General features: G+C 41.0%; 1 protein-coding gene across 1 annotated transcript in view; it reads left to right on the top strand.

Moving 5' to 3' along the window:
- Window positions 1–15,283, top strand: part of LOC132589888 (cytochrome P450 2K6-like) — a 30,140-nt gene extending 14,857 nt beyond the window's left edge. Inside the window, exons 5-9 of the mRNA XM_060262711.1 lie at window positions 5,687–5,860; window positions 9,769–9,916; window positions 13,002–13,186; window positions 13,786–13,927; window positions 14,836–15,283. Of these exons, the coding sequence (XP_060118694.1) occupies window positions 5,687–5,860; window positions 9,769–9,916; window positions 13,002–13,186; window positions 13,786–13,927; window positions 14,836–15,023 (837 nt within the window). The 3' untranslated portion in view covers window positions 15,024–15,283. The remainder of the gene's footprint in view (window positions 1–5,686; window positions 5,861–9,768; window positions 9,917–13,001; window positions 13,187–13,785; window positions 13,928–14,835) is intronic.
- The last annotated feature ends 2,246 nt before the right edge of the window (window positions 15,284–17,529 follow it).

Genomic DNA, 17,529 nt, shown 5'->3' with positions numbered 1-17,529 from the left:
TGGTCCCCTTCCTTCTCTATTTCTAATAATGCTTTAAGCTGAAATGCTTCATAATAATTGACTATATCTGGGACTCCCCATCCAAGTTCTGATTTATGATTGTATGCCATTTTTTTTTTGGAAATCTAAGTTTCCTACTACCAAATATCCATTCCCTTATTTTAGTGTTCCAGTTAGTCATTTTTTGCTTATCTAACTCCAGTGGTATCGTTTGAAAAAGGTACGACAACCTTGGCATCCAAAACATCGATACACTCTTTATTCTAGTGGTCAGGCTCATCGTCCTTTTCCCCCACTGCTGCATATCCCTCTCTATTTTCTCCCAGATTTTATTATAATTTCCCTCCACTATCCTGTTAATATTTTTATAAATTTCTATCCCTAGATATTTAAATTTCTTAACTCCCATCCCCATATTAGTTATCCTATTAATCTCTTTCCTTTCTTCCAAACCAACATTAAAGTACATTATTTCAGACTTTCCCATATTTATCCTTAAGCCTGATACTGCTTCAAAATCTTCTAAAATAATTTTCGTTTCCCTAATGGCTTCTTTCGGGTTAGATATTGTCATGATTATGTCATCTGCAAATAAATTGATTTTTATTTCCTCCTTTCCTATTCTACAGCCTTCTATTCTCCCTGAATTCCTAATCCTTTCTGCTAGTTGCTCTATCGCCATTATAAACAGGGATGGGGAAAGTGGACACCCCTGCCTCACACCTCTCTCAATTGGGAGCTGATCCGTATGTTCGTTGTTTACTCTTACCACTGCTGACCCCTCCCTATAGACCTCTTGAATGGCTTTTAAGAATAGTGGCCCAATCCCACACTTCTTCATTATGGACCATAAGAATTCATGGGACAGCGTGTCAAATGCCTTGTATACATCTAATTTAAGTAAAACAAGTTGCCCAGAATGTTTATGGTACAACACATTAAATATATTCCTTATAGGATGTGCAATACTCCTATTCTTTACAAAGCCATATTGATCCTCTTTTATTATATGAGGTAATATGTTCCTTAACCTATTTGCTAAAACTTTAGCGAAAATTTTGTAGTCCTGGTTAAGTAAACTTATTGGTCTATATGAACCCACTTCCCGAGGGTCCTTCTGGGGTTTTAATATTACGGTTATTTCAGCCATTCTCCAAGAGTCGGGAGCTTTCCCTCCCTTCAATATAGCATTAAACACTTGTTGTAATTCGGGGATCAGTAACTCCTTCATCTCCTTATAAAAATCCACAGTAAAGCCGTCAGGCCCTGGGGATTTACCCACTTTTAAATTGTTCACAACTTCCTCTATTTCTTGAACTGTTATTTCCTTCTCCAAACTCTCTCTATCTGTATCTCCCAACACTTCTCCACTTTCTTCAATATGTTCTGTTATATCCCTCCTAGCGTATAACTCTTTGTAGAATTCTTGAAACACTTGCCTAATTTCTCTCGGGTTCTGCGTGACCTTTCCTTGTCTCTTAATACTTTCCACCTTTTGCTTTTCTTTCCTAGTCTTGAGATAATTAGCCAATCTCCTAACGGAGTTTATTGAATCTCTTTGAAACTCATTTCTTACCATGGTTTGTTTTTTCCATAATGCCCTCGAATCCATAAAGTCCAATTGTTTCCTAATTTCATCGATCTTTTTTTTCCTATCAGGGCAGAATCTAATACCTTGACTGCTCTGCAGTGCGCCTAATTCCTGAAGTTTCTGTGTCTTGTTAGCATACCATTCTTTTTTATTTCTTTCTCCTTCATCATACAATGACCTCTTAACACTGCTTTTGCTGCTTCCCACAAGATATTTGTGGCCACTGTTCCCTTATTTTCTCTAAAATATTGTTTTACTTGATTTTCCATATATTGTCTATTTCCTTTTTTTAATAAGACCATACTGTTAAATCTCCAAGTCCTTCTAATTTGTTCGTTTTTTATCACCAGTTCTATATTTAGTGGAGCATGATCTGAGATCCATATTGGATGGGTTGTTACTTTCCTCAACTCCCAATTATTTGATTTTTTAAGAAATATATAATCTATACAAGAAGCTGTCTTGTGTCTACTTGATAAATGTGTCGGCTTTGGAACCAAGCCTAAGGCCTCATGTGCTTCTACCAAATTCCTTTTCCACCTGGCCTCCTTCTCCTTGGTCATATCTATGTTAAAGTCTCCTGCTATAATAACTTCTCCCTCTGAGAATTTCTGAACCTTTTGCATAACTTTATTCAAAAATCTCCTCTGTCCTGTATTTGGGGCATATATATTTATAAGCGCTATTACTCTATTTTGAAACCTACCTTTGATAAACAAATATCTCCCTTCCCTATCACTAATGAGATCTAGTATCCTAATATCGATCCTTGTGTGGACTAAAATTGCAACTCCTCTCGTCTTAGTTCTACTTCTTGCTTCAGCCAATACTTTCCATCCTGGGTGTTTAATCAACGGTTTAATATCATCCTTTGCCTTATGTGTTTCCTGTAAATACACAATATCTATATTGTGTTGTTTTGCCATTCTTGTTAATCTATATCTTTTCAGGTCTGAACTTAGTCCGTTGACATTCAGTGAGAGCATTTTCAAAGTTTTAGCCATAATCATTCACCTCCCTTCCCTTCCCTGGCTGGATAACTAAGTCTATTCTGCCTCTCCCCTTTCTCCCTTCCCCCCTCCCACACCCTTTCCTCCCACTCTTCCACATCATCCCCCCTCCCCTCTTCTGGTATAGGGCTCGCTTTTGGGTTGATCTCTCCACCCTCCCTATACCTTCGGGTGGGCACACCTCCCCCCCCTCCTGGATCTTTTATTATTTCCTTCCTTCACTTAAGACCGTGATATTCCCTCCCTCTTATTTGTGGGGTACTTCCCTTTTTTTTTTTGGAGTTCCTCCTTTTCCTTGAACATCTTATAGTCTCGTCCTCTGTCGTTTCTCCTGACGTGTAGAAGGCCCCTCCTCTGGTTCGTCGACATTAAGCTCTTCTTCTGGTTGAGTTCCTGTTTCTCCTGGGTCCAGACCCATCTTCTCCAAGAGTTTCCTTGCTTCAGCTGGGTTCCTTGCTGTGAGTCTTTTGCCTTCTTTGTAGATCACAATAGTGGCTGGGTAAGCCCATGTAAACAATATCTTGTTCTGAAAGAGTTTATCTGCAAATGGCTTCATTTGTCTTTTTTCTTCCAGTGTTTCACTGCAAAAGTCTTGTCTCACATATACCCTTTTCCCTTTAAATTCCAGCGCCCTCTTCTTCTTCAAAGCCAAAAAGACTTGCTGCTGCACTTTTTCTCTTGTAAATTTGACTATCACTGGTCTCGGAGATCCTCCTGACCTTCTAGACCTAAGCCTATGGACTCTCTCGACCTGGTCAGCATTAATCATAACACCTGTTTGCTGTTCTGAGAGCCAATTTATTATCCCGTCTTCCAAGTGTCATGAGTCAATGTCTTCTGAAATACCATGAATGATAAGGTTTGCCCTTCTTGCTCTGTCAGAGAGGCTTTTAATCTGCTCCTTTAAATAAACTATCTCCTTCCGATTTGTTGACGCTGCCTTATCAGCCTTGTTGGCCAGCTGCCTAATATCTTGCAGATCCTTGTTTATCTGGCTAACTTCATTATTAATTTTAGCAACAGTCTCCTCTATTTTGTTCTGAGACTGCATCATTAAAGCTTGAAACTGTGCTATCTGTTCGGAAAGCTGTTTCACTGTAGTGGCAGCCATTTTAACGGTGCTAATCACTGCCTCCGGTTCTTATCTGTTTTCCAAAATACTCCCTTTTTCTCAGTGCTAGCTGTCTTCTGAGCACGCCTTTAACTTCTTTGACTCTCTAGCTTCACTGCCAAATATTATGACCCCAAAACTTCAATATTTACTTATCTTTCGGTCCTAATCTCTTTTCTTGTCCGGAGAGGGGTGAGCCGAGGCTGTTTCTCTTCAGAGCGTGCGCATTTCCACCATCCATTTCTCACAAAGTAAAATAATATATTAATTCCTTCTCCATTTCTGACAATTCAAAATTTATACATCTCTCTTTTTTTTTCTTTTTAAAGATCTTCTGTACTAATAACATATGTCTGTCAAAATTTTCTGGGCTGTTGTGTTTCTTTTCCTCTTCTGCAGCTGCTGTGCACCCCTCTGTTTCACTCCTACTGCCGCTACAGACAGTTGGACTTCCATTTCCTCTCTTTCATCATCATTTGATGGCATCATCTTGGTGTAGCGGTTAAGTGTGCGGACTCTTATCTGGGAGAGCCAGGTTTGATTCCCCACTCCTCCACTTGCACCTGCTGGAATGGCCTTGGGTCAGCCATAGCTCTGGCAGAGGTTGTCCTTGAAAGGGCAGCTGCTGTGAGAGCCCTCTCCAGCCCCACCCACCTCACAGGGTGTCTGTTGTGGGGGAGGAAGGTAAAGGAGATTGTGAGCCGCTCTGAGACTCTTCGGAGTGGAGGGCGGGATATAAATCCAATATCTTCTTCTTCTTCTTCTTCTTCCTTTCTGTTTTGTTTTTGGAATCTTTGAGGGACGCTCCTCCTCTTCCTTTCTGATGTGTTCTTTCTCCTTTGTAAACAAAGCTGCAACCACTGACTCCATTTTAAAATGATTCTCATATTGCTGGGCTTCTTCTTTTCCCATCATCTCTGTCTTCTGGTCTCCTGATATTATCTGGTTTGTTACATCCTGTGGTTCATTTAAACTTTCAGTATTATCGCTAGCTGTTGGGTCATGCATCAGATTGAGGCACTCATGCAAAGACTTTTGCAGAGCTTGCATCCCATTCATGAAATTGTCCTGGAAAATGTCTAAAGTCACATTTATATCCCAATCCGAATCAACCTTCGACCCCATCATGTCCATTCAATAAAGAAAAGGAGCTGTGAAAGTTTGTATCAATCAAAGGACTTTCTGCCAATTTTTCTCTTTTACAATATGTTCACTTTTATTTCAGTTTAAGTCTTTAAATCAGTCCACTTTATATTCTCCAATCAAAATACAATGTTTCACTTTATTTTTCCTCCAGTCACCCAAAAAGATTTTTATTTTTCTTCAATCACAAGCCCCGTTTTTAGACTTTTAAGTCTTTTAACACTGAAAAAAGAGGAGGTTGAGGGGTGCTAATGATATTGCTCCTCCCCTCTTTTTCTTCACATTTCTCCCGATTCAAAACAGCTAATGGAGTTTTCGTTCTTGCAAAAAGACAAATACTTCAGTGACATACTTGTAGATGTTTCATTCAGTGCAGAATATCACTATTTAACCTTCATTGCTCTTGGACTAATGAGCGGTTCACTGCTAGTGCCATTACAAAAATGGCGACTACGCAGTGGAGCCGAAGGCAAAGAATCCCACACCTGTCGGAATTCTACGCCACCATCGTGCCTCTTGGTGCCAGAGATCCTTACCGGGTCTGCAGTAGAGCCCCCTTGAAGGAGCCCCTCCGTTCACACAGTTCAGAAGAGCTGCCAGGAGGCACTTGGCAAGCTGCTTCTGACCCTGAAGCTCACATGACCCAGAAGTCCCATGTGCCCATTCCTAATCTCCTGGTAGTTCCACAGCCTGGTAACAGTAATCACTGAAATGCTTGGGACCCAGTGGAAGGGTTTGGGTGGTACAGTGTGACGGGAGATTGCAAAATTCCTAAGGAATAGGATTTGGGGATTTCTTGATCCTTTCCTTTCTCCTATTTTATCATTTTAGCTATACAACATATTCCCTGCTCTGGGTTTCCTTTCTGGTGGTCGCAAGATTTTCCTTAAGAACAGGGTTGAAATACACGCCTTCATACAGGACACCTTCATAGAACACCTGAAAGAGCTGGATGTGAATGACCAGAGAAACTTTATTGATGCTTTTCTAATCCAACAGCAAGAGGTAAACATGCCGATAATCACAGGTGAACTTTTCTCACCCACTGATTTAACATCTCTTTGCATGTGAATGCTGGGCCAGATGGCAAGGAATACTGCTGGCGGGGGGGGGGGGGGGAGCTGCTCATCAAGTTAGCTCAGATTTCTACAAGAAAACCACAAATTAAATATGCAGCACAAACATTATTCCTCTTTCTCCAGTTCCCCAGTTGTCTTTCCTTTTATGTCCTTGCAACAAAAATACAACACTATTTTTTAAAAAATGAAAAGGTGAGAATTCAGAGGAACTAAGAGATCATGGCCACAGTTATTATACTATATTAACATTATTATATTATAGTATCAAATGTCCCTTTTTCTAGAAAAGTACTCAAGAAAAGTGGGGAGTAAGAAAGTGGTGGTGATGTGGGCAATAAAATGATGATATGATGATATTGGATTTATATCCCATCCTCCCCTCTGAATCTTGAAGCCTCAGAGTGGCTCCTTTATCTTCCTCCCCAACAGACACCCTGTGAGGTTAGTGGGGCTGAGAGAGCTCTCACAGAAGCTGCCCTTTCAAGGACAATTCTTGCAAAAACTTTGGCTGACCCAAGGAGCTGCAAGTGGAGGAGTGGGGAATCAAACCCGGTTCTCCCAGACAAGAGTCTGCACAATTAACCACTACACCAAACTGGCTCTCTAAAGGGCTACTAGCTCCAACATAGGGTGCGGTCATACAGGCGGCTTTGGCATGTTCGAGTCCACCTCTAAGTGTGCTGGGTTAAAGTGTTATGGGAAGGACCATCCAGACAGCATACCCTGTGGCAGTTTACACTCATGCTCATCCAGTGGTGAGGCATCCACATTACAGCAGCGCCTCAACCATGGAGTGTGCTGTCTGGTCGGTTTCTTAAAAAAATAAGCAGGTGCATACGTATACACTCAGGTACTTATGCGAGTATTGGCAGTAACTTTTTTTAAATTGTGGAAATGGATCTGCAAGTTCAGTGACTTCCCATGCAGCTTCAGTTCACAACAGGGGAATTCTCATGTCTGGAAACACGAAATGTTAGCACTTAGTTATTTAGTATTTTTCTACTCTGCCCATTCCCCGTAGGGCTCATGGTGGAGTACAACGTATGATAAAACAATAAAATGCAATAAAAAAACATTTTATAAACAGACAACTCAACAGCACTCAGAAAATAAACCATGATCACATATCGCCCAGCCTGGCTGTCTCACATCTTGATATCCCATTGAGATGGAAGATATTATTCTGTTTATAGCACAGGTGACAGTGCCGGCAGGAGAGGCCAACCAGATCAAGGATAGAAGCCCGCAGCCTCAACTGAAATGAATACCATGCCATCACTAACATCAACAATCGAGTTAGCAATAAGATAAGATTATTTTAGATTGATTTTAGATTTTTATATTATGTAAATTTAATGGTAAATTTTAAATGGTACAGAAATGTATAATTGTTTTATTGTTTAACATGGCTTTTGTCACACTCTGTAAGCCGCCCTGAGCCTGCCTCGGTGGGGAGGGCGGGGTATAAATAAAATTTTTTTATTATTATTATTATTATTATAACTAAAAGCCTGGTGGAACAGCTCCATTTTACAGGCCCTACTGAAGGCTAATACACCAGGTAGGGCCCTGATCTCTGTAGGGAGCTCATTCCACAGGTCGGGCCAGGACGAGCATCTCTTGGGCCAGGGACAACCAACAGATGTTGGGAGGCTGAATGTAATGACCTCCCGGGCATATATGTATTTACTTTCATCTGTAAATACAAGACTTTCCCTGGTGTCTAATTACTTTGCTTCCAAAGTGCAGCAAACTGGGGTGCCAACAACTGGACCATGGATCAAGTGCAAATTGAACTGGTGGTAGCTCCCACTAGCCAGGGCCTGGGGAAGCTGCTGCACAGCATGGTTGGGCCCCATGATCCTCGCCAGCCAGCCAGGCCCCAGGGAGGCCGCCATCCCTGAGGGCCAGACCAAGCGATCTCGAGGGCCATAAACAGCCCTTGGGATGGAGGTTCCCAACCCCTGCCCTAAATTCACAGGATCTTCATTGCTGTCAGATGGCCATCCAGTCTCTGTTTAAAAACCTCCAAGGAAGGAGAGCCCACCACTTCCCAAGGAGGAAGCCTGTTCCACTGAGGAACCACTCTAATGGTCAGGGAGTTCTTCCTAATGTTTAGCTGGAAACTCTTCTGATTTAATTTCAACCCAATGGTTCTGGTCCTACCTTCTGGGGCCACAGAAAACAATTCCGCATTATCCGCTATATGACAACCCTTCAAGTACTTGAAGATGGTGATCATATCACCTCTCAGCCCTCTCCAGGCTAAACATGCCCAGCTCCTTCAACCTTTCTGTCATGAGCCCTGATGAGGAGGAGCTGGAAGGGTTAACAGACCTGGAAGAGTTGCCAGCCAGTTCCTCAGCTGAACATACAGCAGCTGGCCCATCAATCACACTCCAGGCACCAGTGTCAGCTGTTGATGATCAATCTCCTCCAAACTCTCCTCCTCCCATCTCAAGAGTTCAAAGCAGGCTCCAGAAAGAACTTTCAGAGCGAAGACATGAGGTACGCCAAGGCTTCAGATCTTTCAGCCCTGAGTTCTAGCAGAGTCACTGCCACCCAGGGAGCAGGCTGATTGAGACTCCCAAATAGCTCCCACCCAGGACCTGGTAACCTTGTGGAAGCAACAAGTCTATTCTCTGGCTTCCATCCATGCTCCTTCTTGATTCCTGATCCTGACCTGCTTGATTTCCTTGGCACCCTTACCTTTTGGCTTTTGGACATTGACTTCTGATTCCGGTTTGTGATTCTGCATTGGTGACTTGGCTCCTGCTTGACTTCCTGGACTTTGACCTTGGACTGGCTTTGGACTCCTGCCTGCCTGCACCCTGAGAACGTGACACTTTCTTCATAGTACTTGGTCTCCAGACTGCTCACCATTGTCACCCTCCTCTCGACCCGTTCCAGCTTGTCTATATCCTTCTTAAAATGTGGTGCCCAAAACTGAACACAGTGCTCCAGGTGAGGTCTTGCCAGAGCAGAGTAAAGCGATACCATCACTTCATGTGATCTGGACACTACACTTCTATTGATACAGCCCAAAATTGCATTTGCCTTTTTAGCCACCACATCACTGTTGACTCACATTCAGCGTATGGTCCACTAAGACCCCTAAATCCTTTTTGCAGGGAAAATAGGGACAATTGTCTTGTCCCTAACTTCCTCATAGAGGGGACAACGAATAAGAATATATTCTGGTGTTTTCACCTCACCAATGGGGCATGCACAAATTCTTTCGCTGTATGGGGTCCTTCGATATCTCCCTTCTGTTACTTTAGATGGCATAACATCGCACCTGGCAAGAGTAAAAGCCCTTCTATAAGGGGGGTATTCTGTATTTTTAAGATACTGGGCCATGTTCGTAATATATCTATATTTTTCAGGAATCATAAAGTTTGGGTTTTTTTATTATATCTAGCTGGCATTCAATACCATGAACTCTTTGCTTCATTAAAGATCTTGCAGCATTGGTTTTTGGATCAGCAATACACCAATAGATAAACCTCCATCGAACATATCCATTTTTGTTGATACTGATCCTGAATTATTAAGAATAGTACTTTTACATTTTTATGTATTCTGAGCCGGGAAAATGCTGAGACAAAGAAGATTCTTGCTTCAATTTTTATTTGTCTGGTTCCCAGTCAAAGTAAAGAAATGGGGACATTAGGTGGGACTTGTAGTATAGATCGAAGGAATTTAGATGTCCTTAGCAGGCCTACTCTTGTTCTTGCTAATAAAATTTCAGATTGTCACACTGTTCCAAGCATTGAGCCGTAGAGTTTTACATGGAGAAAGAAAAGGAATGATTTCTTTCGTCTTATCTCCTAGGAAAAGAACAAGAACCAGAGCAACAAGTTTTTCCATAACGAAAACCTAAAAATTGTTGTGAGGACCTTATTTGGTGCTGGCATGGAGACCACTTCGACGACCTTGCGTTGGGGCCTGTTGCTGATGATGAAGTTCCCTGAAATTCAGAGTAAGTCCTTTCCATTGGTTGGTTTCCATTATTCTAGGAAATCTGGATTCCAGTTATGCATAGTGGTGAGAATGTAGATCTCCTATAAATTGCAGTGAAAAGTGATTTTGAAAGTTCAATCCACATTCCTCATTCTCTCAAAGGCCGGTTGGTTTGCCTTACTCTGGTAATAGTAATAACAATAACAACAACAAGAACAACAATAATAATAATTTTTAATTTATATCCCGCCCTCCCCGCCGAAGCAGGTTCAGGACGGCTCACATAGTATAAATACAACATTACAATAGTAAAATAAGAAAACAGATAAAATATCCTGATTTACAATTATTACTCAGTTAAGCAATTAAGAGATCAATAAAACAAAATTTAAAACCACAGATTAATTGGTGCTACAGATATAACATAGCTTGCATAGTGATGGTATAATTTCCACATTAAAAAGCTAGCTGGAAGAGGACGGTCTTACAGGCCCGGCGGACTGGTTAAGGTCCCACAAGGCCCGTACCTCTTCTGGGGAGCTGTAGCCGAGAAGGGCCTCTCTCTCGTTGTTTTCAATTTGACCTCCTATAGGAGAATTAGGAGGAACTTGGAAATGTCAACTTGGGGATGACCGAGGAGATAAATCTTGTTCTCAGAGCTATTTAATGAGGAAAGAGCAGAGAGCCAGTTTGGTGTAGTGGTTAAGTGCATGGACTCTTATCTGGGAGAACTGGGTTTGATTCCCCACACCTCCACTTGCACCTGCTGGAATGGCCTTGGGTTAACCATAGCTCTGGCAGAGGTTGTCCTTAAAAGGGTAGTTGCTGTGAAAGCCCTCTCAGCCCCACCCACCTCACAGGGTGTCTGTTGTGGGGGGAGAAGATATATTATAAGCCACTCAGAGTCTCTGATTCAAAGAGAAGAGCGGGGTATAAATCTGCAATTCTTCTTCTTCTACTTACAATGTCTTTGAATGATATCAAGTCCTCAGTTTTTAAATGTTTAGTTGTCTTTGCTGGTGAAATCAGATCTGAGTTCATCCTCCTTTATTTTTTTCCCCCATCTTATGAGAACACATGAATTGACAAATAAACACATGGTCCAATAAAAGTTTGAAGGAGCCTTTCATGAAGAAAATTATTAAAATTATTTATTATTAAATTAACTAGGGTCTATTAAGGCAAAACAGCCATAAAAAAACAGAGAGCTTCAAAGTGTGGCTATATACCATCTTTCCCTCCCCTGGTGGTGGAAGGTAACAATTTTTATTTTGGAATCAACTTTTGTCAAGTTCTCCTCATTAAACTGATTACACGTCTGTGTGTATCTCTGTGTGTGTGTGTACATATATATTTTTCGAAAAGAAAAAAGGTTAACAGCAGGCTCAAAGAACTATGAAATGCGTTGATAAGCTCTCCCTACAGTTCTTTGGAGTACTCTTTCTTTCTGTGTTTCATCAATAATTTGTACTCCTTTTTTTGGGACAACAGTTGGGAAAGAGTTTCTTGCTTAGCTCCTTCATCAGCACTTCGGTATTGGTGGTAGACCCTGTTCAAAGTAGTTTTAGCTGCTATGTATTTTTGATTGAACCATGGTTTAGATAAATAAAAGGGTTTAACATGTTTGTCTGATAAAGAATGGAAGAGAAAGGGATGTAAGTTTTGCATTGTTGGATACCCTGGTGCAGTGCTTGACAGGAGTTCAATAGGCTTCCTGAGATCAGAAGTTCTTTTAAACATTGGGCATTTTTAAAAGTTCTTAAATTAAGATCTCTGTTTTTGTATACTATGTCTGTTTTTTTTTCTTTTCCATATTATGTTTATACTGTATCCTGGCCTTCTGTAATAAACTATGATGATGAACTATGAAATGCTGGAAATGCAATTAAAAGTAAACACTAATTTAAATATAATTAAGAAAAGTACACAGGAAATTCACAATAGCATCAATGCAATCTCCCAAGTGTTACTGAAATAGTCAACACTGATAATGTCTGGGGAATTCCAAGCTTTTCTTAAGACCTGCTGACACAATATATATCTTGATGCAGAAGGGAGTTTGCATTGCAATCCCCTTCAAATTTATTCTTTGCTGAAGAATGGTGATTTTTAGATCACTGTTTTCAAATCTGGTCTCTGAACTTTAGTATGAATACTATTAAGCACTAAAGATAGGCTTACGGATCTTTCTCCGCCCTCCAGTTTCTACCATTGTTCTGAAAGGGCTTTTTGGGGGGAGAGGGCGCGATTTCACACCCTTCCTCCTCTTCACAGATGCCCTCTATCTGAGTAATTATTCATTGTTGCAGTCCTCTGACCACACGAGCAATCTTTTGGTAGCCAAAAACGACAGCAAGGATAGACAAAGTGCTTCATAGGACATACACCAGCATGTCTCAGTTTGGTTGCTTTTGCTGAGAGATCAATGTAGAGGAAACAGGTGGGTACTTATTGGCTATGATCAGAAACACTACATCACACACACACTTTCAACCCACTTTCAGTGCACTTTCCAACTGGATTTTACCAGCTCACCCAGTAAAAACCAGTTCGAAAGTGCACTGAAAGTGGATTGAAAGTGTGTGTGTGAGTTAGGGTTTGTGATTGTAGCCATTGTGACTGTGAAGAAAAACAACACTCTCCAAGAAACCACAAGCACTGCTGTTCCTGCATCAGATTTCTAGGGAGAAATCACTACTCCTTGAAGAAGTCTTCCTATGAATGTCCTCCTTCCCCAAAATTAAAACTTCAAAGTGGGTTCCACCCTCTTTCTGTCCCCCTCTTGAGGTCTGTCAAATATCATAATCCAAGGCTGACTGGAGGCACTTTTTCAAGAGATGAATGCAAGATCCATTCATACTAATTAAGATGGCACCACTACATGTAGGCAGAGCTTCTTTTGTAGCAGGAACTTCTTTGCATATTAGGCCACGCACCCCTGTAAGAAGAGCCCTGTAAGCTCCTGGAGGATTGGCTCCATCAGGGGTGTGTGGCCTAATATGCAAAGGAGTTCCTGCTACAAAAGAAGCCCTGTGTGTAGGGAATAATTCAAAATCTGAAACAGAAAATTAATTCATTGGGGGGAAAATGTTCTGTTTTCTCAGAGAAAGTGCAAGAAGAAATAACAAAGGTCATCGGATCCGCTCAGCCACGGATTGAGCACCGAGCAAAACTGCCCTACACAGATGCGGTGATTCACGAAGTTCAGAGGTTTGGTAATATTGCCCCTACTGCCGCGCCACATGCCACCACTACAGACGTCACTCTTGGAGACTACTTCATCCCAAAGGTGATCTTTGCTTTATATTCATTGCTCAGCTGAATGTGGCACATTTGTGATTTTTTTTGCAACCAATATTTAGTTTTGTGAAATAAGAGAGCCAGTTAATGAAGTTCTTCTGTGTTCCATAGATTTGTCTTAGGAAACAATGGGAATGTGTCTGCCTTCACCTGGATTGTGACAAAAATTTCAGATTCTGAGAATACTGTACATCCAAGTTTAATTTAATTTTAATTTAATTTCAGACTTATGCCCTGCCCTATCCCGCAAAGCGAGCTCCCGGCAGCTTAAAACGTTAAAACATTACAATAACAATAAATAAAATATAACAAATTAAATACAATGAATTTAAGGTATCTCATAATACATACAGAATAAAATAAGAAGACCATAACTCCAACAATGGTACAGCTTGAGGCCATAGTTCAGCAGTTGGTACTTCAACTAATTAACATAATTTAGCTTCATTTTTAAATTTTGTTTTCATGGCTTTTGAATTCTCGTTTAACTCTGTTAGTAAGATGGCATTTCTTTTATCTGAAGGATAGCTAAGGTACTTAATGGACCATCTTCATTTTCTTCAATAACTCATTACTTTACCTTTTCAGGGGACACATATCATCCCATTATTGTACTCTGTGCTGTTCGATGAATCTGAGTGGGAGAAACCCTTTCAATTCTATCCTGAGCACTTCCTTGATTCCGAAGGAAGGTTTGTCAAGAGAGATGCCTTCTTACCTTTCTCTGCAGGTAAGTCTGTTTAGACAGGCCATTCTGTGTTTCATTAATAGACCAGGTACCCAAGTCATCCAGGTACCTCCTTTTCTGCACCTTACTACTTAATAAAGAACACCATCCCATCTGATTATTAATTGAAAACAAATCAGCCAGTACCATAATGCCCCTGTATAAATCGATGGTGCGGTCTCATTTGGAATACTGTGTATAATTCTGGTCACCGCACCTCAAAAAGGATATTATAGCATTGGGAAAAGTCCAGAAAAGGGCAACTAGAATGATTAAAGGTTTGGAACACTTTCCCTATGAAGAAAGGTTAAAATGCTTGGGGCTCTTTAGTTTGGAGAAACGTCGACTGCAGGGTGACATGATAGAGGTTTACAAGATTATGCATGGGATGGAGAAAGTAGAGAAAGAAGTACTTTTCTCCCTTTTGCACAATACAAGAACTTGTGGGCATTCAATGAAATTGCTGAGCAGTCAGGTTAAAATGGATAAAAGGAAACTGGATAAAAATATGGAGCAGAGGTCCATCAATGGCTATTAACCACAGTATATATATGTGTGTGTGTTTGTGCGCACGTGTGTGTGTGTATATATATGTATGTATGTATGTATACACACACACACATATATGGGCCACTGTGTGACACAGAGTGTTGGACTGGATGGGCCATTGGCCTGATCCAACATGGTTTCTCTTATGTTCTTATGTTTTCTCACTTATTCATTCAGGATTACCATTATTCCTCAGTACTGTTAATCACTCTGATGCTATGTAGTTTAGTCTGCCTTCAGGTTTAATTTTTTTCTAGTCATGGCAAATTACTTTGGGCATCATTCCATGAGGGGGAATCGCATAAAGCTTGATAAACAAGTTGAATAAACAGGACTGCCCTGTCCTATCTGCATTGTCACAGGTCGGCGAATTTGCGCTGGAGAGACCCTTGCCAAAATGGAGCTCTTCCTCTTCTTTGTGACTCTCATGCAAAGGTTCACTTTCCAGCCAGCCCCTGGGATGTCTAAGGAAGACCTGGACCTGAGACCTGCAATTGGAATAAGTGTGCCTCCAATGCCCTACAATTTGTGTGCTTTGCCACGTTCTTAACATCCAACCACGTGTAGCTCCCCTCTGCACTCCGTCCTCCTCTTCTGCACCTTTTTACTTAATAAGGACACTTCAGATGCAGCAGAACAGGACTATGCTTTGTTACAAACCTTCATGTTTCATGCACTTATCTGTGGAACCCCTACAAGCTAGATCACAGCCATAACTTAGTTCAAAATTTGGACTTCACTTCTTGAATTGCTTATTGAATAGAGAAAACAACATTTCTGTGTCTAATTTCTCATATTGACACATTACAGATGTCTTCCAGGCCACAGAACTACAAAAGTGAGCTAGCAGCAATCACATCCTTCCAAGTGAGATCCTTCCAATGGTACCGGCTATGTAGATGAAATAAATATTATTAGGGTTGGGTTTTCCACATGAAACTTGCCTCACAAACATGAAAGGCCACTGGGTTTTCCTACCCATTTTGCTAATTCTGGACTTTGTTAGAGCAATTACACTGCCTCAAGTCAGAGAAGGATAGATAAAACAAAGACCACTGTTCACTGAATGCGTAAAGAAACTCAGTTGATGTCTTGGTGAAACAATTTTTGTGGTTGAGAAAAATATGGAAAATTAAATGTACTGTCTTTGATTCAGTGGGGTGTTTCTGCAGGCAGAAGGGTTTCCTCCCCGAGAACTCCAGACTGGCTTAGTAGAATAAAATACGAATATTCTGAAAATTCATTTCTCTATTTTGTTTGCGATCACACTCTTGCTTAGTCAAGACCTTTGAGGGTGCATCTCTCTCTTCTGTCTTTTTATTGTTATCATAGGCAAATTAATAACCCTTGTTAATAGTGTTTGTCTCTGTCATTTTAATTATGAAACTCTTTGCATATTAATATCAGTGTTAGTTGTAATAAAAACAATTCACCAGTATATGACTTTGTCTTTGCTTCTGTACCTTTTCTATTATACTAACAAAATGGCTGCTGTAGGTTTATTTATATTGCCAGATCTTTACCAACTTCAGACAACAGTTCAGGACTTCCACTAAACAGGAGAATGTTGGGAATCCTCTCATTAAGGTTGGGCCCAGCCACTGTGCCGGGCTTGTGAAATCTTTCCAGAAGCCAGTTCTCAATTTTCTGTACCAGATTACTGTGTCCATGAAACAGAAACAGAATGGAGCTGTGGGGATGAGTTTATCCGGAAATATTTTTTCCACCGAAACCAATAGAAACACCCATGCAACTAATGTCTTAACTTTTGTTGTTATTCTAATTGGTTGATTTTACAGTACTCTTGGCAGCGATTTAATAGCCAAAGTAAACCTACTTGGGAGCAGGACAATAGGACTGCATTGTCCACATAAAGCAAAATAAGGACATTGGTGGCGCCCAATTTAGGGCTATGGCCATCCATGTGGGTCAAAAAAGGGGCAAGGTCACATAGAAAAAAAATAAAAAGAAGGGATGCAAGAACACAGCCCTGTTTAATTCCTTTGCTGGTCGGGATTTTGGGGGTTAGTCTCCCTGAGACAGAGTATCTAATTTGGCACAAAGTGGACATATGGAGTCTACTAATAACGCCCCCCCCCCAAGTCTCTTGTCTAGGGATGTGTCAGCCATCTTCTCACAAAGGCAACTTCTGGGGATAGAATTATTATTATTGTTATTTGTTTATTTATATTCTGCCCTTTCCCCCATAGGGACTCAGAGCGAGTACAACATAAATAATAAACCACAATAAAATCACAACAGCATAATAATAAAACATTCAATTCAGTAAAACAAAATGGTCCGGCAGGAAAGTATAATAAAATGATGTAGCAGGACAATACAGCAAATCAGTGCAGTAGGATAGTACAGTAGTTCAGTAGGGAGGCCAACCGTTCTAGTGGATAGACGCCAACCGTTCTAATGGATAGGTAGTGGATGGGAAAGACCTGGCGGAACAGCTTCATTTTTCAGGCCATACGAAAGGCTAATAAGCCAGGTCAAAGCCCCTTTGAGGTCCAAGAACGCCACATACAATTTGGATCTTCTGCGCCCTGTATACTTATTGGCAAGGTGAGAGAGAACCAGGCAGTGGTCCAGAATCGATTTCCCCTGGCTAAAGCCTGTTTGCTCTGGGCAAAGTATTTCTGAGTTGATAGCTAAGTGTGGAATTTGTTTTGTAATAATTTTGCATACAGTTTACCAATAATTGTTTACCAATAATCGCATCGTCCGCATAAAGCAAAATAAGGACATTGGTGGTGCCCAGTTTAGGGCTGTGGTCATCCACTTGGGTCAAAAAGGGGGCAAGATCACATAGAAATTTTTTTTTTTTAAAGGGATGCAAGAACACTGCCCTGTTTAACTCCTTTGCTGGCTGGGATTTTGGGAGTTAGTCTCCCTGGGACAGAGTATCTAATTTGGCACGAAGTGGACATATGGAGTCTACTAATTAAAAAAAAACAACCAAGCCTTTTGTCTAGGGATGTGTCAGCCATCTTCTCCCAAAGGCAACTTCTGGGGATAGAATCAAAAGCCCCTTGAACACCTCATACAGT

This window comes from Heteronotia binoei, chromosome 1, assembly GCF_032191835.1.
Source record: "Heteronotia binoei isolate CCM8104 ecotype False Entrance Well chromosome 1, APGP_CSIRO_Hbin_v1, whole genome shotgun sequence".
In the NCBI taxonomy this organism is placed as follows: domain Eukaryota; kingdom Metazoa; phylum Chordata; class Lepidosauria; order Squamata; family Gekkonidae; genus Heteronotia; species Heteronotia binoei.
This window is presented reverse-complemented; position numbering and strand designations above follow the sequence as displayed.